General features: G+C 45.0%; 1 protein-coding gene across 1 annotated transcript; it reads left to right on the forward strand.

Moving 5' to 3' along the window:
* Nucleotides 1-5990: 5990 nt before the first annotated feature.
* TMX1 (thioredoxin related transmembrane protein 1) lies at nt 5991-15035 on the forward strand. Its single transcript, XM_056346003.1, has 8 exons — nt 5991-6190; nt 6312-6427; nt 7248-7293; nt 7815-7943; nt 9127-9172; nt 9257-9358; nt 11096-11165; nt 11896-15035. The coding sequence occupies exons 1-8, from the start codon at nt 6036-6038 to the stop codon at nt 12066-12068; spliced, it is 837 nt and encodes a 278-aa protein (XP_056201978.1). The 5' UTR covers nt 5991-6035; the 3' UTR covers nt 12069-15035.
* Nucleotides 15036-21365: the final 6330 nt, after the last annotated feature.

A 21365-nucleotide genomic window follows, 5' to 3' on the forward strand; every position in this document is an offset into this window, starting at 1 on the left:
ATTTGCAGCTACTGGAGTTTCTTAGCACATAGGGGAAAGGCTGATGGATAGTGGTTGTGAGAAGGGCTGTTGCAACTCTGAGGTCTTCCAAGCAGTTTTCCAAAGTGAGAAGGAGCAAACCTTGCTGCACATAGCATTTTCACCAGCCAACACAAACTGCAGTCAGGCATGGATTGCATAACGGCAAAAGCTGAGACTGTGAAACTCTTTGCTCACGCTGAAGCTGTCAAGAACCTGAGCCCCTAACACAGGGGCTTCTGTGCTGAGGCAGCTCAGGTACTGGGGAGCAGAAGGCCGAGGCTGTTGGATAGGAATGTGCTTTCCAATGGGGGTTCTCCAAGCACAGTCCCCTGTGGAGGGGAGGTGTCTGCTAATCCTCCCCCAAATGTGTACAGCATGAAAGCCATGCTAACAGGCACCAAGCCCAGTCTTGCTTCTGGGAAGGCAGTGGCACCCTCTGTAGGCTTCAGTTTAGGCAGGTAAAGTTGAATTAATACCCTTGATACAGAGGGTATCTCTCCTCTGTAGGAGGAAGCATTGATGCATGGATTGTCTTCCTGGAATGAAATCCAGAGCTACAGCAAGGTAATTAGCTCTTGACTTTAATTCTTCTGACACTGAAGCCCAGAAAACTCTTCTGAGTGGAATTCTAAATGCTAGCTTTCCCAAAAGGATGAAGCTGCAAACAGTCAAATAAAGTAGGCAGGCAGTTTTTCTTCCTACAGCACTACAAAATGCATCCGTAGGCCTGCCTGGGACTTCCAGGGTCAGCCTGATTTCACCTTGGGCTTTAGAACAATGACTTCATGTCTCCTGCCTCGTATGATTATATGCAAGAAAGCTCTCTGCATCATCTCTTGGCATTTCATAAATACAGGCTCTGTAAATGAGGTCAGGGCTCTGATGCTCATACCTCATCCAGGGATGCTTGCTGCAGACCTTGGTCCGTGTTTTGAAATACTTACCTGCCCAGCACACTGACATCTTCAAGTGGTCCTTCAAAAGGTCAGCCCTGGGCAGACAGCCTCTGTGCTCCTACTGCTCATTCATCTGGTTTAGTGTTCAACTCATTGTCAGGACATATAAGGGTACTTAAAAAAAGGAAAAAAAAGGAGAAAATACTTAAAAATAGAGTGGGCTCGATTTGTTCACATTTCAAATATAGATGAACTAACATTCTGCAAAAAAAGCAAAAGAGTGGGTGAATTTGCGTGTAGTTTTTTTAAATGATTTTGACCACTTACAGAATGAGTTGAATTATGAAAATTTCATTTCTGTGGCTTTAACTTTGGGGAAAATGTTAAGACATTCAAGCTTTTTAGTCTTTTTTTCATTTTCAGCTCAAAAGAAAACAAAACCCAAAGGAAGCAGAGTCTTTCTACTCCCACTCCTACCTGTGGGTTCTGATTTTGTGAGGCAGAGATGTCATCCAGAAAAGGATGATTTCTTGATTACACAGGCATTTTTTACTTTATCATCTTCCATCCTGTATCAAAACCAAACAACTCTGTGGGCAGGAGAACGTATCAGCCTTGTTTCCTGGGCTCAGTGCCTCACAGCTGAATGTCTCCTTGTCTGAGAAGTGATCTTGCCGACTGTAGCTTTCCCTGTGGTTAAGATACTCATAATTCCTTTTCCCTTTGTTAAGCAATAACCTGGGTTTATGCTTCAGCCTCTTTCTGTGCATCAGCAGTAGTCAGTAACTGAACAACTCTTTTAATGAAACATACAGACGATATTTTTGTAATGCCAGCCTTGGTCAAAATGTGAGCTTGTGTACTGTGGTTGTGTTGGCACAAAGGACTGTAGACTGACCACAAAATCCCCTCTACCTCAGCTCCTTAGAAAAACAGCCTAAAGCCAGAAGTACTTGAACAAGGAAAAAACCCTCTATGTTAACAGCTTGAAAGACATCAGGGTGCCCCTAGCAGGAAATACAGTTCATTTCTAACTGAGGAGGATTTTCTTCCTTCACTCTCTTCCCCATTTAGAAGCAGCCTCAACTCTACCACTGCGTGGCAGTGCTGAAAAAGAACATGAAAAAAACTCACTAACCAGTGAACAAATCAACTCAGCAGGGTGGAGCTCAGCCCACGAGGACAGAAAGTCCCTGCTCTGCACTGTAGGGTCAGTTTTGCAAACAGGCATTTGCACCTCCTGACCTCCACCAGCAGAACTTCGTTCCACTAGAGGAGACAGTGTTTTGCTTGGGGCCTTCTCAGAGGATGTGGATATCAGGGTTTGCTGAAAGGAAGGCTGTGGGCAGTCTGATAGTGGTCCCCGAGGCTCAGGAGAGTTCTCACTAGTGATCCTACTTTCCCCTTTAAGTGATGGTGCAATTGGAGGCCGACGTTTGTTGTAAAGGCAGGATACACTGTGCTCTCAGCACAGATCTCAGCAGACAAACCTCCTCCTTCCTGCAAACACCATCACTGAATTTTAACACGAGCATAGCACCTCTGGCAGGCAGGCCCAGGCATTTTTCCTCGCTTCTGTATGCAAGAAAGCATGGACAAACTCTGCAATAAGAGAAAAGGTTAAGGACCTGTAGTAAAACTTCGTTAGCGTGTGTTGGCCTACAATTTAACTCTGGCCAACTGTGCAAGGAAAGAGCCATACCCAAGGATCCCTGTTTAGATTCAGGACTAAGCAGAGAAGGGCAGTGCCAGGATGGTCTTAGAGACAAGTTACTCAAGTTGGTCAAGACCAGAATCACAGGGCTCCACAGCCTCACAAACGTAAAAGTATCTGGTATTGCTCCCATGGAAGAGTATCACACCTCCAAGAGAGCCTGAGGGGAAGAAGAGGATTGGGCTGTGGTGACTTGTAGAGGAATTATAAAGGAATGAAGGCAGGTTAATTAACATTATTAATATACAGCTGTGGGCTTGCTTCAGGGGCGGTGGGTTGGCTGGTGTGGATAACATGCAGCTGTCCTGGGTCTTGCTAAGTAGTGAAACAGCTCTAGGGACCGTATGGAAGAGGAGCAGCCACTGAAGAGAGACCTGGAAGAAACAGAGGGAGGAGAGAGAGTGCCCTGGAGGTAGCAGAGACAAGGAGAAGGATGCAGCAGAGGCAAGAAGCGGGTGGAGTGGCCTGAAGAGGATGAAGGAACAGCACAGACAGTAGATGAACTGTTGAAACCTTGTGGGGGGATTGGTGGCTGTGCTGGGGCAAGGTGTGACAACTACTTATTGAAGTTAACCTGGTATGTGATGGTAAAAGCCTTGTTGCAGCCTACTAGTTTTTTTGTGCTGCGACAGTGACTACTGGATTAAACCTGTGCTGTCCCTCCACACTGCACATTTCTGAAAGTAAGTCATAAAGCAACATTTATTTTTTTTTTTTGCAAATCTGGTGTCACCGTAATAGAGCAGGCACAGAGGAAGGGAAAAGAGGTAGTGTTGGATGATGTGTTTATTTTTTAATATCGCTCAGGGCCATCCAATGTTTGCTTTGTTGTTAAATTTCTTTATTCTTGATCCTTGGGCAATGAGGCAGACATTTCTCCAGTCAGCTTGGGAGGGCTGAGATGAAGAATGCATAAAAGATGTGGTCAAGGCTTTCTTGTTCTCAAATGCCTCAAAAACTTACAAAGAAACAAGGCAATGTTAATGTAATAATAACAGAGATAAAATAATTCACAACAGTAATTACCCTTAAAATTTTTACTGGAACCAAGCAAATGCTGCATAAAGTCATACTTTTCAGGGTCTTCCAAGCTGTTTCCTTAGGGAGTTTGGTGTGCCTTTGAAGCTACTCTTTATTTACAGTGAATGCCTATTAGCTCCTTTCTCCTTGAGCCTAGGACCATTAAATGGCAAAATCACTTTTCCTGCCTCACAGTTCCATAGGTGCTCTTCCATGTGGGACTCGGCCCCAGAAGAGTTCTGCTGTGGTATCGTCTAAAGGCTGTGTTGCAATTTCTTCTGTTGTTGCCTGTATGCCGTCACATTTTTTTCTTTTATTAACCTGCACATGAATTAAATCAAATTCATCCTCCATGCAGTCATCTGTTTGGATGTGCTGAAGGAAGGGACATTCAGTTACCCTCTCATTCACCATGAATAAAAGGTGGGAACATGTTTCTATCCATTCTCTCCAGGATGTAGATCAGAGCCATGTTGCTTGGTAGCCACCCAACCTCTGCTCCACTTGGGACACATTTGTTTATGCACTTATTCTTCAATGCATCTTAAATTATCAGGATGTATACTGCTACCTTGAAGAACAGAATCACCTAAGTTGGCAAAGATCTTTAAGATCATTGAGTCCAACCATTAACCGAAGGGAGTTCTTCGCATCTCATCACTGATGCAGAACGGAGAAATTCTTGGATTATCAATAACAAATTAAAAAAATTATGACTAAAATGGAAGGGCAGTGAGCAGGGAGAGTGCTGTAAGCAGTGATTTATTACTGAATCAGTGAATAACAAGCTTCATCAAGTGCTTATTAATCCCTGAAGTGTTCTTCTACAGAAATGAACATACACATTGTACTGCAGAAAAGTTGCCAAAATCTAAAAGAAAAAAAAAAAACAAAACCAAAAAACCTGAACCCCAAAGGCTGATTTATTCTTTTTCCTGCACTGGTCTAATGGCTGCTGCAGTCCAGCTCTCCCCACCTGCCAAGGGCTGAAGCTGTGGGCTATGAAATTATAGCAAAGGCCCCTTTGAAAGATGCAGGGAAGGAAATGATCCAGGCGGAAAAGGCAAGGTGGCATTATCACAGCCACTCCTGACAAAGAGCTGGAGAAAACTTTGTGGTCGAGAAAGTATGTGCATATGGGGAAAAAAAAGAGGTTCCTTCCACTGAAAAGCTCAAGGTGCTGACAGATTGCAGTGAAATGATGTGGGATTTGTCTGCTCATTACTGGTGACCTTTTTCCTGACTTTTGCTTGAGGATTAAGTACTCAAGTACTAAGTTACTTTCTGCCAGAAGTAACTAAAGCTGTGGCAGAGAGAAGCAGGGGTTGGAGTGAGGGGAATCTGTCCTCCCTGTGACCTCATACAGCAGTTTCCTCCCCTCACGGTGGCCTGCCATCTGCCCCAAGTGCTCAGGGCTCTCTCCCGTTCTCCAGGCTGGGAACGGGGCACAGGGGAATAACACAGCTGTAGTATTTACTGTGGCTTATTTTGTACCTTGCAGCTGTTTGTCATCTGGGTGCAAAAAGCAGAACTTTCAGAATTCCAAAATGCAGGTGTTTTTTTAAGTGTCAGTGCAAGAAAGGACAAATAAATCCCACTCCAAATGCCTGCCTTACACAGAGGGTCCTAAACTGAGTCTTCACCATCTAATGTCTGAAATGCCTGTATCTGTCTCTAGCTCTGCAATTCAGTGTGGTGAGGATGCATAAAGACGTTTATCTCTCTGGATAATTTTGTTGCACATCTTTTATATTGGGAGTTTTGAAGATTTTCCTTAGCTGCGTATTCAGACCCTTGTCTACATTGTTACCAGTTGCTCTGGAGCGGTCATGAGACATAAGTGAGTTTGGATAGCTTGGTCATTCTGCATCTCTTTGCTTTGTTACAGTTGTCAGAAATGGAGAGGCAGCAGCAGAAGCGTGCATTGGGCACAGAGAGCAAGCAGCCTGTGCAGGCCCCCTTGCTGTCCAGCTGTGGGGGGCTGGGCTCCCTGGGGAAATGGCATCCCACATACAGCAGCAGGGGGGAAGCAATGACTGTCCACAACGCCGGGAGCAGGGCTTGCCATAGCAAGGCGTCACCAAGCCTGTCCCGGCTGCCGCCCGTCCCACACCTCCAGTGAGGACCGCGGCGGGGGGGCGGTGCCGGCTAGAGTCGGAGGCGGGAGAACCGGCGCCCCCCATTGGCCGGGGCAGCGTCCGCGAGCCCCTACAGGTCCACTCTCAATAGGCTGCCGCGCCCCCTGGGCTCTCCCTTTGGGCCCGCCCACAACAAGCGAGCTTAGACACGCCCCCCGTTACGCGCATGCGCTTGTCCCGGAGGCGCGAGTGCGCAGGCGCCAGTGTGTGCCGCCGCCGGAAGGCAGGGGCGGGCGGCGCGGCAAGATGGTGGCCGCCGGGCGGCTGCGCGCTCGGCTGTGCGCTTGGCTGTGCCTGGCGCTGGCGGGCGGCTCGGCCGCGCTGGGGAAGCAGGGCCCAGTGAAGGAGCTGTCGGACGGCACGTGGCGGGAGCTGCTGCAGGGCGAGTGGATGGTGGCGTTGTGAGTCGCTCGGGGGTCGCTCGGGCTGCTGGGCCCGCGGGGTGGGGGTCTCAGCGGCCCGCTCTGAGGCCGCGGGGGCCCGAGCGGTGCAGTTCAGTGACAGGCTTGTGCTGCCCCTCAGCTACGCCCCTTGGTGCCCCGCCTGCCAGAGCCTGCAGCCCGAGTGGGAGAAGTTCGCCGGGTGGGGCGAGGACCGGGAAGTGAACGTTGCCAAAGTGGATGTCACGGAGCAGCCGGGTGAGAGCCTGTGGCGGGGGCGGGCTGGGCGCTCCCGGCGCCCTCCCCGGGGCTTTGGGCTGCCGAGCGCTCGGGGCAAACCTTCCCTGCCAGTGTACGTGCTTCTAGGAAACAAGCGGGATTAGTAGGAAGTAACGAAGATCTTCCATGGAACTCTGCCGAAGGCAGATTGGTCTGTGTGAACTAAACGCTCAGGTCTTTCTTAATAGGTACAGGGGACAAGAGGATTCCTCTAGAGAGTGATTCAGAGGGTTTCAAGGAGGCTTTTTGCTTTACTCTTAAAGCACCATACAGGGTGAAAATGTGGTTTCTGCCTTCCCTGTGGTAGTGCCTCTGTTTGTTGGCAAAAGGGGTGAGAGTGAGAAGTCTGGTATCCTGCAGCTGAAACTCACTGCTCTGAATTGCCCTCACGTGATTGTGGGATATGTAAAAAATTACCTTCTCCATGCTAATACTTTTCTCCAAAGTCACCATGACTTTTGAAATGTGCCTCACTTGGGATTATCTTCTGCAAGCACTGGAGGTTGCGGATCATGTGGGAAGAGGAGAGCATCTCTCTCTAAACAGCTGCAGCCAAAATAGTCAAGTAGAATAGTTATCTCCAGGCATCTCCGCCCCCCCCCCCCCCCCGGGAGAAACTTTCTCACCTTTTGTCCAGAGACCTTTCTTTTTTAGACTATGTGCAGTACTTAGATATACATATGTTTGAGCTTGATCACAGAGTTTGATACCTGGGGTAGCAGCTGTTTTTATTTTGGTGTATAATAGCATTTTTACTTAAGAGTGGTCTACTGTTCTGAAGATAACTGTTTTCTTGCAGGATTAAGTGGACGATTTATCATAACAGCTCTTCCTACCATCTATCAGTAAGTATGCAATGCAGCAGGATTTTTTGGAGGAGAGGGGAAATATTTTTTTTCCTTTTCTTGGGAGCACATGAATGAGATTTACCATGCTCTTAAAGAGTGTGAGTTACTTTACCCTGAGACAACCACTGTCTTACCTGCTGTGACCTTACAGTACTGCCAGTTGATTCTTTTTCTTTTCCCTTCGGGCCTTATTTATTCTATTTTTTCATGGGTGTTTCTATTTTGCAATCTTTTCTCCACAGGTTGATTGCAGTGCATTTGTGTGGCAAGTGCATTAGGAAGATCACTATCTTTTTATGGAATTGCAGCCTAAAGCTAGCCAATATACACATGGAGTCAAGATTCTAGAAATACTTGTAGACAATATTTTTTGGAAAATGTTTTAGAGCTAATATCATCTAAAGCAAAGTAAAACTTTAAAAAAAAAAAAGGTGAGGTAATGGGAGGGAAGATGTTGAGTGGAAGCAAATGTTGCATGCTTGCATTGTCTAAAATAAAGGACTTTTTTTGGTTTACAGCTGTAAAGATGGGGAGTTCAGGAGATACCAGGGTGCAAGAACTGTAGCTGATTTCGTAAATTTCATCAGTGACCAGGAATGGAAATCTATTGAACCAGTTTCATCATGGTTTGGTCCTTCCTCTTTCCTGTGAGTTTTTGGTAGGGTTTTTATGGTAACTTGTTGTCAAACATGCCCACTTTCAGGACATGTTGGTACAGGTCCTTAGGTGTGCCACACCTGGTGCTACCTCCTTGATGATGAGCCGCTTGTGCAGCAGCTCTGTGCTGGTGAGAAGTATGTGAACATGATGGTGGGTGGTCATGCCTCCTGCAACAGCTGTGGGAGGGTTGTGTGTGCTAGCATAGCAGAGATGTCCTGAGGAAGGTTTACTTTAAGGCTTTAAATAGTTATAGGCTGTATTGTTTTACTGAACTCTTGGAGGTAACTTACACTTGAAGTTCTTCTTTTGTTTATACAGCAGATGTGTGTTTTGCCCAGCTAAGTTCTAGGAGATCAGCAAGAAAACCTGGAAAATAATACAGCAATGTAGTTTAAGATATGGGCTGGCCGTTTAAGAAGACACAGCTGTAGCAAAGTTAAAAGCAGAGTGGAAGGGTGAATGTTCCTTCACTGAAGGACAAGTGAAGTGGGGAGACTGTAGTTTGAGAAGAAACCTGCTCAAGAAAAAGAAGAATTTTTTCTACTTCTGTGCCTTTGAAGTGCTTTTAGTTGTTGCTGCACGTGCTGTGTGGTGGTTTCAGAGTACTTCATGAACTGTGAGGGATAAAGCATGTTGGGGACACCATTGGTTGTGGCAAATGAACCCAGTTGTTTGTGGGTTTTCTTCTGTCGGAGCAATGATGGCTAAAACACTTCTGTGCTAACTGTACTGTGCTTATAGCAGCGTTCAGTTTATGAATTTTATTTCAATAAAAGCCGTAGATGCTCAATTCTTACTATCTTGAATAGAGCTCCAGCTGGTTTCTGATAGCCTGTTGATCCAAATGTAACTTAGAACAGAAGCAAAAGCAACTAAATTCATATGTTAGCAGATCCAAGTCAAGGAAGTTTGTGAATTCATAGTTGTCCGTATGTGGAACATTGTACAAGCTGATGTTGTTACCAAAGGTAGCCTTATGGGAAATGAGTGTTTATTGGCATACAAGACAAAAAAAGAAGGTAAAAATCAGAGTAGTTAGAAGGAAAACCAGCTGTGAGCAGAAAGTTGTTCAACATGGGACTAAGTAATGACCAGCCAGGCAGATCGGAAGATACAGGTTTGTGAGCAGCTTAAAGATGTTTTCAGTTACTTTTTTCTGCTTTGTTTCAGGATGAGCAGTATGTCAGCTTTGTTTCAGTTGTCCATGTGGATCAGGGTATGTGCTTAGATCTCTACTTTATTTTTTAACAGACATGATATTCAGCTATTCTTGAAATGATTCTCTTGTCTTTTATTCCAGCACTGCCGTGGCTATTTAACAGAAAATGTTGGAATACCGGTCTGGGGCTCATATGCTGTTATTGCGTTGACAGTTGTATTCTCAGGAGTAATACTGGGACTTGTAAGTGAAAAACTTGAAATGGATTGGCTTGTGACTACTGTGTATTACACTAATTCCTCCTCTGCTTCAGTCTTTGATAGTAAGATGAGTTATTCTTGGGGTACCCAACACCCTGAGCTGGAAGACCGGGACAGGGAGCAGAGTGAAGGCTTCATAATCCAAGGGGAAATGGTCAATGACTTGCTACACCACTTAGACACACACAATCTGTGGCACTGGGTGGTTTCCCCCCAGGGTACTGAGGGAGCTGGTGGAAGTGCTCACTGAGCCACTTCCCATCATTTGTCAGCAGTTCTGGATAACCAGGGAGGTCCTGGTTGACTGGAAGTTAGCAGATATATCGCCCATCTTCAGGAAGGGCTGTAAGGAGGATCTAGGGAACTACAGGCCTGTCGGCCTGACCTTGTTGCCAAGGAAGATTATGGAGCAGATCATCCTGAGTGCCATCACGCAGCAGCATGTACAGGACAGCCAGGTGATCAGGCGCAGTCAGTATGGGTTTGTGAAAGGCACATCCTGCTTGACTGACCTGATCTCATTCTGTGGCAAGGTGACTCACTCAGTGGGTGAGGGAAAGGCTGTGGATGTTGTCTACCTGGACATTAGCAAAGGTGTTGAAGCTGTTTCCCACAGCATTCTCCTGGAGAAACTGGCTGCTCGTGGCTTGGAGGGCTGCACTCTTTGCTGATAAAGCGAATTTAAAAACCTGGCTGATGGCTGAGCCCAGAGTGTTGTGGTGAATGGAGTTAAATTCAGTTGGCAGCTGGTCCCAAGTGGTGTCCCCCAGGGCTCAGTGCTGGGACCAGTCCTGTTGAATGACTTTATCAATGATCTGGACGAGGAGGTTGGGTGCACCCTCAGTAAGTTTGCAGATGATACCAAGTTGGGCGGGACTGTTGATCTACTTGAGGGCAGGAGGCTCTGTAGAGGAATCTGGACAGGGTGGATCGATGAGCTAAGGCCAGTTGTGAGGCTCAAGAAGGCCCTGCACTTGGGTCACACCAGCCCCATGCAACGCTACAGGCCTGGGGCAGAGTGGCTGGGAAGCTGCCCAGCGGGAAAGGGCCTGCGGGTGCTGGTTGACAGCTGGCTGAACATGAGCCAGCACCGTGCCCAGGTGGCCAAGGAGGCCAACAGTGTCCTGGCTTGTGTCAGAAACTGTGTGGCCAGCAGGGCCGGGGCAGTGATCATCCCCCTGCATTCGGCACTGGTGAGACCGCACCTTGAATCCTGGGTTCAGTTTTGGGCCCCTCACTATAAAAGGGATGTTGAGGTGCTGGAAGCTTCTAGAACACAAGTCTAATGAGAACTGGCTGAGGGAACTGGAGTTGTTTAACCTGGAGAAAAGGAGGCTTAAAGGGAGACTCCATCGTGCCCTACAACTACCTGAAAGGAGGTTGTAGATAGGTGGGGGTCAGTCTCTTCTCCCAGGTAACAAGCGACAGGACAAGAGGCAACAGCCTCAAGTTGTGCCAGGGCAGGTTTTGACTGGATATTATGAAAAATGTCTTCACCAAAAGGGTTGTCAAGCACTGGAAAGGCTGTCCACAGAGGTGGTGGAGGTGCCATCCCTGAGGTATTTGAAAGATGTGCTTAGGAACAGGGTTTAATGGTGGGCTTGGCAGTGCTGGGTTGATGGCTGGACTTGATCTGAACAGCCTTTTCCAACCTAAATGATTCTTTGATTCTGATACGCAGGGTGTTTGGAGATTTAAACTTACCTGTCTTTGGTTTCAGATGATGGTGTTCTTATCAGACTGCATCTGTCCATCCAAAAGGCGCAGACCCCCACAGTACTCTGATTCAGGTAAGCCCACTGTATACTTTTAATTCAGTGAAGCTGTTTGGTAAACCTTATATAATAGATATTGGTCTGTAACTTGTGTCTGCAGGACATGAGATTTAATGTAGAATCTTACACTTGTGATTGATACTTTGCTTTACCTGCAGCTGTTTGCCCTTAGGGTTTATAGTGGGCTTGCATTTTCTATTTAGCTAAAGCTAAACTATTCTTAAACAAATTTTTTTAGGAGAGGAAAAAAAATGTTTTTACAGCATTTTCATACCTGCAAGATAGGAAATTCCATATGTGAAGGGAGGTAAAAGTTTTCAGTGGAGCTCTCAGTGTTGTTAAGATGGGGGTTTTTAGGACCAAAGTGAGGATTAAAAATGAATTTGTGTTTCTGTGGATGGTAAGTGGTTCAGTTTGGGGTTAGTCTCTGGAATTTTTCAAGGTGGTCTTAAAAAGTAATGGAAGAAGATCTGAATGCTGGTTTATGGTTTGTAGTAACCTGACTCATTTTTTTCAAAGCTGGAGGAAGTTTTATATTACTCTAGGTAGTCTGTAATCTGTTAAAACTTGTGGGTAAATTCACGCTAGCAACAATTCTACATAAGATGTCATCTTAAGTGACTGACACTGGAAAGTGCTACCTGGATTAAATTAAATAAAATTCTGTGCTAGCCTGTGGTGTTAAAAAAAGTGTATTTCACATGGTAATGGTATTTGTGTATGCACATTTTCCATTCGCCTTAAGGAAAGCTAGCTCCAGAGTCAGCTCAGCTGCCAAAAAAGCTGGATGAAGAGCAAGAAGCAGATGAGGAAGATATCTCAGATGGTGAAACGGAGGGTAAAGAGGAGTCCACCTCATCACCGAATGCTGTTAGGCAGCGCCCAGTGAACACTGCTGCTACAACGGCTAAATCTTAGTTTTATTTGCATGCAGGATTAGTGTTTGAGTCACCAACTCAAAAGGAAATAAATATCAAATCCTTCAGCTTGAAGGGAAGAATGACTCCTGTCATGGTAATACTGATGTGTTTCACAAATTTTGGGGGGGGGAAAAAGCATTTTTGGCATCAGATATTCAAAACTAAAATATGCTGTTGCTAATGGCTGAAACTTCTCCTGTCTGTGCAGAGAAGTGCCAAGAAGTAATTTGTGTGGCTTCTTGAATGACTTGTTCTATAGGGATTTATTTTTTTTAACAGAGTGTAAAGCAGTGTACTTGTTGCATTAGGGAACATTAGCAAGGAAAATGCACTAACCTGTTTGCTGTTAAAGTATTCAGAAAGGTTTCTCAGTATAAATTTATCTAATTGTACTCTGAAGAAATGCTGAGGGGAAAAGTTCCTTCAGTTATGGGACATGTTCCAGGCTTTTCATGTGACAAAAACTGCTTTCTGCTGTGACAATGAGTGCTATAAACCCCTCCAATCTTTCTTCCAAAGAGGTTAAAGTCGCTGTCTTCATTCAGAGGAACAGAGGTTGTGTTCTGAACAAAAACTAGAGAGCTTGTCTCTGCCATCCTCCCAGATGGAAATTACCACCAGCACTTTGTGTAACGTGGATCCTCTGGCTGACCAGAAACCTACTATTTACATAGACTTCTTTTAGAAAAGGCTGTAGAAAAATATGTGAGTTTCTTGGCTAAGTAATTCTTCTCTAGAGAAATTACAAGTAGCACCATGAAGTCTTGTTTGTCTCAGTGACTCTGATTCAGGTAGGAATAGTTTACATCTAGGGTTCTCTGCTGAGTGCAAAACCTGTTCATTCATCCTGCTGAGTGGCAGTAAATCATCAGTGATTTCTGCTCAATCAAATTTTACTGCAAATTCAGTCGGGCTGTATCTGGTCTGAAGTTGAAGTAACTGCTTCTGAATTTCTTTTGCAGAAAGTCATCTTTTCTATTTTTGCTAAACCCTCTTGAAACAAAATACCCTGATTCTTTCTTTAAAAAAAACTGTAGTCTGCTGTTTTCTGTATGGTATTTGTTTTTACTCTGTATAGAAATAAAAAGAATGCACATGCGCATTGGACCAAGTGTTACCTTGCATCGCTTGTAAAGAATTTTCCATATTCTTTCAGTGAATTTCCAAATTATTTGTGAGGGAAGAACTGGCCTAATATTGAGCACACATAGGTGTTTTGACAAGCCTGGTTTTGCTTTTTTTTTTGTTTGTTTCAGTTTGGGGTTTTGTTTGTTTTTATGTTTTAGTTGGCTTTTTTTTTATGTTGATCTGAGTGGGTTTGCAGGACTGGCAGTTGATAAATCTGTGTCGATAGTAAACTTGGTCGTGAGTAATTAAGACCACAAACCTAGAAAACCTCTTGATGATATTTTCATGCAGCCTCACTCTAAAGCCAGGCTCTCCTAGTGATCATTAAGAGGACAGAGCATCAGACAAGGAGTTCGTAATGAACTCTGTGGGATATGAAAGATATATTGGAAAAAACAATAATTGGAGCTCTCGCAGGTGAATCTGCTTGTAAAGCTGTCAGGAATACACCATGGTTTTTGTCAGTCTTGAATGCTTCTTTGTAAGTGGCATTTGAAGTATATCTGATAGATCATAACTCATCCTCCACGTTGCGTATGGAAAAAAGCGATTCAGCTATCCAACTACCCAAGTGAATCTTCCAACAAGTTCTTAGGTGAGTAGGAATGAGTTGTTCTGTAAGATGTTCTGGAACTTCCTCCTTTGACAACTTCTTTTTTCTATTCCTGGACATTGGTGCCCTGGAACGACTTAGGACTTCAGTGCTGGGTTAAGTGTTAGGGAGATATAACTGATGCTTGAAAGGGTCCTTGTAATTAAAATCTGAGTGCTCCTGTCATTTTTAAATACCAAACTTTTCCTGGTGTTTGAATGAAGACCACTGTGTGCCATAAATGCCCTTAAAGGTGTTGGGCTTATGGGATTGCCTTAAATTCTCTAGAAGCTTAGATTTTAGCCTTTGTCACTAGTAAAATAAAGCAATAAATCTGTGATATGCTGAAGAGAACTAGTAGCACAGTCTCTGATAAATGGTGTGTTTCATTAGTTTTGAGAGGGCTTGAGAAGACAGGGGATGCAGGAATGCTGTATGCTTTCCTTTGTTCCTGTGTTGTTAGGGGAAGAGTGTTGAATTGTTTTAAAAGTGGAATTATACGGGCTGACTCCTGGGAATATATTTAAATGTAGCTGTTATACATGCAGGGGTTTCTACTTTTTCAGTTACTTTAAAACTGTTTGTGCAATATAGAAAGTATATACTGATAACTTTTGGCTAACTTTTAACAGAACAAACCACCTCTTTTTTTTCTTGCTGTATTTCTAGACTCCTGGTTTAACAAGAACTTCTAGCACTAATTTACCTTGCCTTTGCCTTCTGCACACCTACCTTTTCTTACTGCCTCCCTGCCTTAGGCAAGTAACCAAATTTCAAAACTGCCTCTTAGTGGTAAGTGTTTCTGGAATCCAGCCTCTGTGGCAGACCTATGCTTGTGATTAGTGTTAACTTCTGTTTTGATTATCCATAGGCAGACTGTGTTTGCAGATCTCTGTAAATCTTACTGTTCGTATTTTTAATAACGTTATGGTTTTGTCCTGTGAATATTTAAGTTTCTTCATATTTTTTTTAAATAATTTAAAAAAATAGTCTGTATTCCAAAGATGTTTACTGAGGCTGAGCGAAGATTGCAATGTAACAAATGTGTATAAGAGCCTGTCTTTTGTGTGTATTGATGATGCTTGAGTATCAATTTTGTAAAAGTCAGACAGTCTTTCCGTATTACCACCTTGACCAAGCATGTCCAGCCAGTTTCATTCCAGAAGAATTAATTACCTGTAACAGTACTTTTCTTTTTCGATGTTTCTGAGAGTCTTCAAGTAAAAAATAATCACCAGCTTTGGATTCCTGTGTTTGTGTATTTATTTTTTTTTAACACTGTATCTTGCTGTTTAGCAATGAAGCAAAACTGCAGCTATTTCCATGGAAACATGATTGTCATAACACTATAGCTAACACACCATTTGTGCTGAGTCTTTCTGAAAATAAAAGTTTGAATAATACTTCAAAGTAAAGCTGTGCTGAGGTATACTTGTGGTTTTTTCAGTTGAGACTGGTTTGGGTACCTCACAGTGAGCTGACCACTTCTCATTTTGGTTAGATGGTTGGTATGGTTGGGGAAAGCACTTTCACACGTACCAGGCTTCAACAGTGATGGTCGTAAAGTGAGTTCTTGTGCTGCAAAAAGAATGTAGGCTGGAGTGGACAAATTCTGTTTAAAATTCAGTTCTTTGTAACTTTTTTCCTGTATTTGCGTAAAATGCATGCAAATTGTATTTCAGCTACAGATGGACTCCTCCCCTCTTCCACCTACACACTGTATATCAAATCTTAACAACTGAAGGGGTCAACACTGGTGAGTTTGTCTTGGAGTGGGAAGCTCAATTCAGAATTATATGGGATCTGAAATGAAAGAGGCTGCTTGAGGAGGAAACAAATCCAGACAAGGTATGCTCACAGCGCTAATGAGTAACAGCCGGCCCAGCACAAAATTTGCCATCAGAGGGTCTGTCTTGCCTGTTCCCTTACTCTTTCCTTCATCTTTTCTCTTAGGAATGAGCATTGAGAATGTGGTAGTTCTAGCATGTGAGTGCTTAGTCTGAATGCGTAGAGTTTTCTGGAAAAGTGCTGTAAGACTCTTGCAGTTCCTCCCCAACAGGAGTAAGGAATACGGATTGCCTGGGGACTTCAGTGGATGCTCATACAAACCTAACTTCCCTCCCTTTCCACTCAGTGTATTGCATATAACAAAGTGATTGCCAGTCCAAAGGAAAAACAGGGCAAAAAGTCAAACTGAAGTATATTTAGATAGTTAAAATTGTTGGGACTAGCCCAATGAGAAACAAAAAAGCAATTATGCTTAGGCAGCAATCGGTGTTTGCCGGATCGCCAAAGTCAGCTGTAAGTTTAGTTTTGAAGTGAGTAGTTTCAGTTATGACAAAGGTTGATGGGGAAGGAGAAACTTCAGTGTCAGTGTGCTGTAGCACTGTTTCGAAACACCGAAGGACAACATCAATTTTAAGGCTTCTTTGCTTTAAAGAAGAGGGATTCTATCTCCTGCAGCTGTCTTGCCTCCTTGTTTGCAAGTTCTTGGTTTGACCTGAACAGCATCATCTTTGGCTCTTCCCTGACTTTTATTTCTGACTGCTATTCTGACTACTTAATACCTTACAATCTGCTCTTGGGTCAGCTTTTCTTTGCCTTGCTGAACTCCTTACCTTGCTGTGGGCTTCATGAACTTCAGTAACTTTGTAGAGATTCTGCCTCAGTGTGCCATTTTTCCTCACTATTCCGTATTTAGCACTCTAAAACTTTCCAGATACAAGTTTCATTTCTATTTAGCATTGCTTACAGAAATTCTCTTTAACTGCAAGGCAGATCCAGAAAGCTAGCACTTAGGTATGCATCTGATGTTTAATAGCCACCTGTAGTCTGTGAAAGGAATAAATATATTTCTTTTATCTGGTGAGGTACTTGAGTATATGCATATCCCTGTTGTAGCACTTACTGTATTTGACTTTTAAATTCTTGCATATAAAAGCCAGCCTTCTGAAAAGCCCCTAGAACTAGATTCCTAGCAATGCTGTAGGCTGCATGCTGGGATTTGCCTTTTGCTCCTGGCTTACGGGTGCTTTTAAGTTCTCTGTGCTGATAGTTGTAATAACTGGAGGAACAGCTGGTGTTGGGATCCCACGTGGACTAAAGCGCAGAGTAGATCAGAGACCCAGCCTTTCCTGCAGTGGGAACTGATGCCTTGCTTTTGGAGAGCCCGCTTCATTGAGAAGCCATGGCATGGTGCCTTGGGGGCTGGGAGCAGCTGCTGGGCTGTTAGCTGCCCTGGCATGCACGTCAGTCTCCTGAGGCTGAAGTCATGGGAAGGATCTGGACTTCCAGTTCAACCTCCCCAAGACCCAGGGGGTGCTAGCATGTGCTGAGGGGTGATGGTGGATGTGGGCTTGTACGTGACTGATGTCCTTGAAGTGACAGGCACCTGTGAGTATCAGAAGGGGAAAAAGACACCAGTGAAATCTTCTGGGTGTCTCTTTTTAAAAGGTCCGTTTATAAGTTAAATTATGCCTCCTGTATCAAGGAGATTTTCAAATGCTAGTTGTGAACCTGTTAATGCATGACCATCATTAAAGATAATATTTTTGTTAGCTGCGCTTTGCCTTCCAGAGTCTTCATGATTTGCTGAGCCCAGACTTCAGTGTCGTTAGTGGGGGGTTTGTGTGCCCCCACCATGTGACTAGTAATTTCTCAGAAAGATTATGTCTCTGAATCTTTTTTTAACCTCCTTGGCATGTGGGATGGTTACTCCCCTCTGAACGCTTGCTGTGTCAAAAGACTATCAGCTGAAGGGAAAGCGGGGTTCAGAGTAAAGATTTCTTCTTGCCTGTGGCTGAAATCACAGGGATACAGCATGCTGTTTCCACAGGTCAAGTTCAATTGGTGTGTCCTTTCCCTGTTGCATTCCCCGTGTCAGCATAGGCACCACAGTGACAAGGGAAGGCTGCTTGCCCCATTAGCGTCACCGCACGAGGCTTGTTCCATTTCGGTGAAGCTCAAGCCTGCTATTAGCACTGTTGATGTGAATCTCTTCCACCTGACTCCTTGGACTAGCCAAGATCTTGTTCACTGACAGACCACAGTGTCTGTTTGTCTTGGAATTGCAGTTTAATCTGTCAAAAAAACCAAAACCCCAAGGAGGCCGAGTGCTGGGTTTGGATGGCTTGAATTTCCTTGATCGTCTGCGTCAATGGGAAGAGCTTGGAGCCAGCAGAGACGCCGGGCACGAAGAAACAGGCAGGATATAAACTGAACGCAGTCCACAGCTGTACGGCAGAAGGAAGAGGGGGGTGAGGACCTGTGTGGCTCTCGAGGGGGGTGACGTTGTTACTCCTCAATAACAAATAGTGGCTGAACAAAGCCTTTCCTTACCTGTGCCTGTGGAGCCTGGCTGTTTCCTTCGCGTAGGCTCAGTCCTTGGGTCTCCCAGGAAAATAGCACACGTGTTGAATTTTCCTGGCTGTTTATTGGATCTGCAAAGCTGCCTTAGACGATTGCAGAAGTGGTTCTCCAAGGGTAAGTAACAGTTTCCTTCTCTTCCTCCTCTTTTCTCCATCCCCTTGTGAAGTATTTGGGAAGGACGTGAAGTGTGGTCTTACACAGAGTTTATTTCAGCAGGATTTTGTGAACATGAACTTGAGATTAAATGCTCAGTGTTAAGCAGGTTGTGGTGTGGACTCTTGTGTATGCCCAGCTGATCAGAAATAGAAATTACGTCTGATGTGTCCCCCCTGGGCTGGAGCTTGTGCCCATGGCCAAACTTCCCAAAGGTTTTGAGTTGCTGAAGGATCTTTTGTGAGTGGTGATACCATAACACAAAGGCTGATAAATCCTGTGTAAAGATGAATAAAAGCAAAGTATTGCTGAAGTATCTCTTGTTCAGGGGGAATAATCTGTGTGTAATCTCTGCTATGGTGTATTTTTAAAAACAGGAGTTTGTAGTCAGTTTGATGTGTGTGGTGGGCGTTGTCATGACAGATTTCTAAAGGAACTGTCTGGTATGATGCATTAGTTGTCAGAGCCCTAGACGAGGATGATCCATCCCCTTCCAGATCCGTCAAGGCTCTAGCCAGTTGTCAGCCCAGCCGAGAGAGCGGAGCAATCGCTGAAGCCGGCCAGGTCCCCCCCTTCGAGTGGGATCTGAGTTTTTCTTGGAGGTTTCTGTATGTTTTCTTAAGCATGACGGACAGCAAGAACAAACCCTGCCAGGAGCTGTCGGCCCCCGGGGAAAGAGTTGTTTGTCTCGGTGCTCTGCTGAAGTTCTGCAGCGATGACTAAAACTCAAACCACCATGGGGTGGTGTAGTGACGCCTTGCTGGGTGAGAGGAGGCACAATAAAGAGGTGGCTTTTTATTATTATTTTTGCAAGATGTGCTGATGTCCCTCAGCTTGTCCATGATATCCTGATGTCCTGTGGTCACTTTGGAAGACGCCTCATTTGTTATCTGAGAAATCAAGACCTCGGTTGTAGCCTGCTACAGCGGTTTCAGCTCCTGGTGAGGTTGGGGCTGGATCTGGGTGCAGGGCTGTATGGGGGGAGGTGCAGGTGGCGCTCCCCACTTCAGAAGGAGCTCAAGGGCATCACTCTTTACTTTTGCCTATTATAATTAGGTAGCTGACCAAGAGCTAATGCTTGCCATGCTGCTCTAAGAACCTCAGAGCCTCCAAACGGATCTCCATTCTGGGTATGTATATATAGGTTATTATATTTTTTTAATTTTTTTTTTTTAAAGGGCTTTGGAGCACATCTCTGGAAGGGCTGCTCTAGCTTTATTCCAGAGAGTTGTGGAAGAAATTGCGTGACCGAAAGGAGAGCAAGCAAAAGGAACCATTTTACCACGTGGTGGCAATATGGAGATGCCACAGAAAGATTGCTTGGATCTGTGTTGCCCCTGGAGGAAATCTTCCTTCTAAAGAGAGACCTGAAGTAATTTTATGTCTTAAAAGAGAATGGTAAAAGCCTGAAATGTAAATATTTTCAGTTGTTCTAAAGGAAACAATAGGTATGGGAACAATACGTACCTATGAGTAAGCTGTGTCACCTTATGCTGTGGATGCCCATAGCATAGCTATGTGGGACCAAACAAATGGAAAAAGCAGGTTACAGATTAGGGAGAACTTTTCTGAATGAAAGGGCACTAGGAAATGAATAATTAAGACTGAGCTAGAGGAAGCACAGCAGGAGGGGGATTGGCTGGAGGTAATGATAGCGAAAGGAAATGTCTAACTCCTGCTTTGTGCTCTCGACGGATGGATTTATTTTGTGGTGACTGGGATCACCACTTGAACTTCCAGTCCCAGGAGTAAACAATGAACAGGCAGAGAATAAACTCTTCTGGATTTGTAGGAGGCGGTGTGAACCCTCTTTGGCTGGTTCTGTTTTCATGTGAGACTTTCTCTTTCAGAAGAAAGTGTCACATACGTGAGCTGCATGTACCCAGCCTTTGGGTGACATCCCCAGTGGGTCAGTGCCTTGCTGGGGGGATCTGCTCCTCCGCAGGCTGATGGCTCGCAGCACCCTTGGGAACACATCCCCAGCACTGCGGCACATCTCGCAGCTGGCCAGAGCACACAGTCTTCAATGGCAGGTTGTACGTAAGCAAGAGCATCCTCAAAACTGTCGCCATTTTCCCTGCCCAGCTTTTGTGTGCTCCTTGCTCCTTTTTCTGCTGCGTATCGTGCTTGACCAAGAAGATGGAGCTGGAAAGCAGCTGGCAACAGCGAAGACGACTGGTGCCATGGAGTCCTGGCTCCATGGGGCAAGTGATGGGGGAACCACAGGGCAGGAGCAACATTTTGGCTGCTGTGGGGAGAGCCAGGCTTATCTTTGCATGCTCCTCTCTGGGGCTCTACAGAAGCTGGGCTACACAGGGCTGGGAGGGGAAGCAAGGCTCTGGAAAGGGCAGGTGGTGAGCAGAGCTGCGATCCTGCCCCAGGGCTCCTGCCTGTGCTGCAGCTGGCTAGATTTTTTGCCCCGTGAGTAAGGATAAAAACCAGTTTTGTCTTCAGGGCAGCAAATGTCAGGGTTTTTTCCCCTCTGCTTGCTGCAATGTAAGCCAAATCGGCTCTGTGCCTACGCCTGGCGTGCATGCCCCAGCAGGATCCCTGCTGGAGCTGCCAGCGAGGCAGGGATCGGCTGTTGGAGATCCTGGAGGAGCACACCAACCTGACCATGCCTGGCCTGACCTGCGCTGAATGACAGGTATGACCCATGGGGCTACCCACCTTGAAAGTGGAATCCCCACTGCTGAAAATACTGCAGGAAATATGTGCACAGTTTAAATTGTCAAATAAATTGAATACAGGAGCATATAGAATAATCCCGCCCCTAAAGAAGAATACAGGAATATAACCTTGTTACTTAAATCCCAAATTGCCAAGTTTTGAGATAAGATGTGCTCCATAGTGTGTTTTGCTTCAATATGTTGATAACCTGTTTGCTCTGATAACTGAATAGGTAGAACAGTGTAACAAACCAGTTCAGCCTTGCTTCCTGTAAGGAACAGAAAGACATTTTTAGGAGATTTTTCTAGACCCCCATGGGCTGCGGGAGGAGCTTGCTAGTCCCTACACGCAGACTGGCTCCGTCATGGAGCTGTTTCCAGATTC

This window comes from Falco biarmicus, chromosome 7, assembly GCF_023638135.1.
Source record: "Falco biarmicus isolate bFalBia1 chromosome 7, bFalBia1.pri, whole genome shotgun sequence".
NCBI classification, from domain to species: domain Eukaryota; kingdom Metazoa; phylum Chordata; class Aves; order Falconiformes; family Falconidae; genus Falco; species Falco biarmicus.

Coding starts and splice junctions, on each gene's coding strand:
- TMX1 (XM_056346003.1), top strand. CDS start 6,036: ATGGTGGCCGCCGGGCGGCTGCGCGCTCGGCTGTGCGCTTGGCTGTGC. Junction 6,428..7,247: donor GGATGTCACGGAGCAGCCGG/GTGAGAGCCTGT, acceptor GTTTTCTTGCAG/GATTAAGTGGACGATTTATC. Junction 7,294..7,814: donor GCTCTTCCTACCATCTATCA/GTAAGTATGCAA, acceptor TTTGGTTTACAG/CTGTAAAGATGGGGAGTTCA.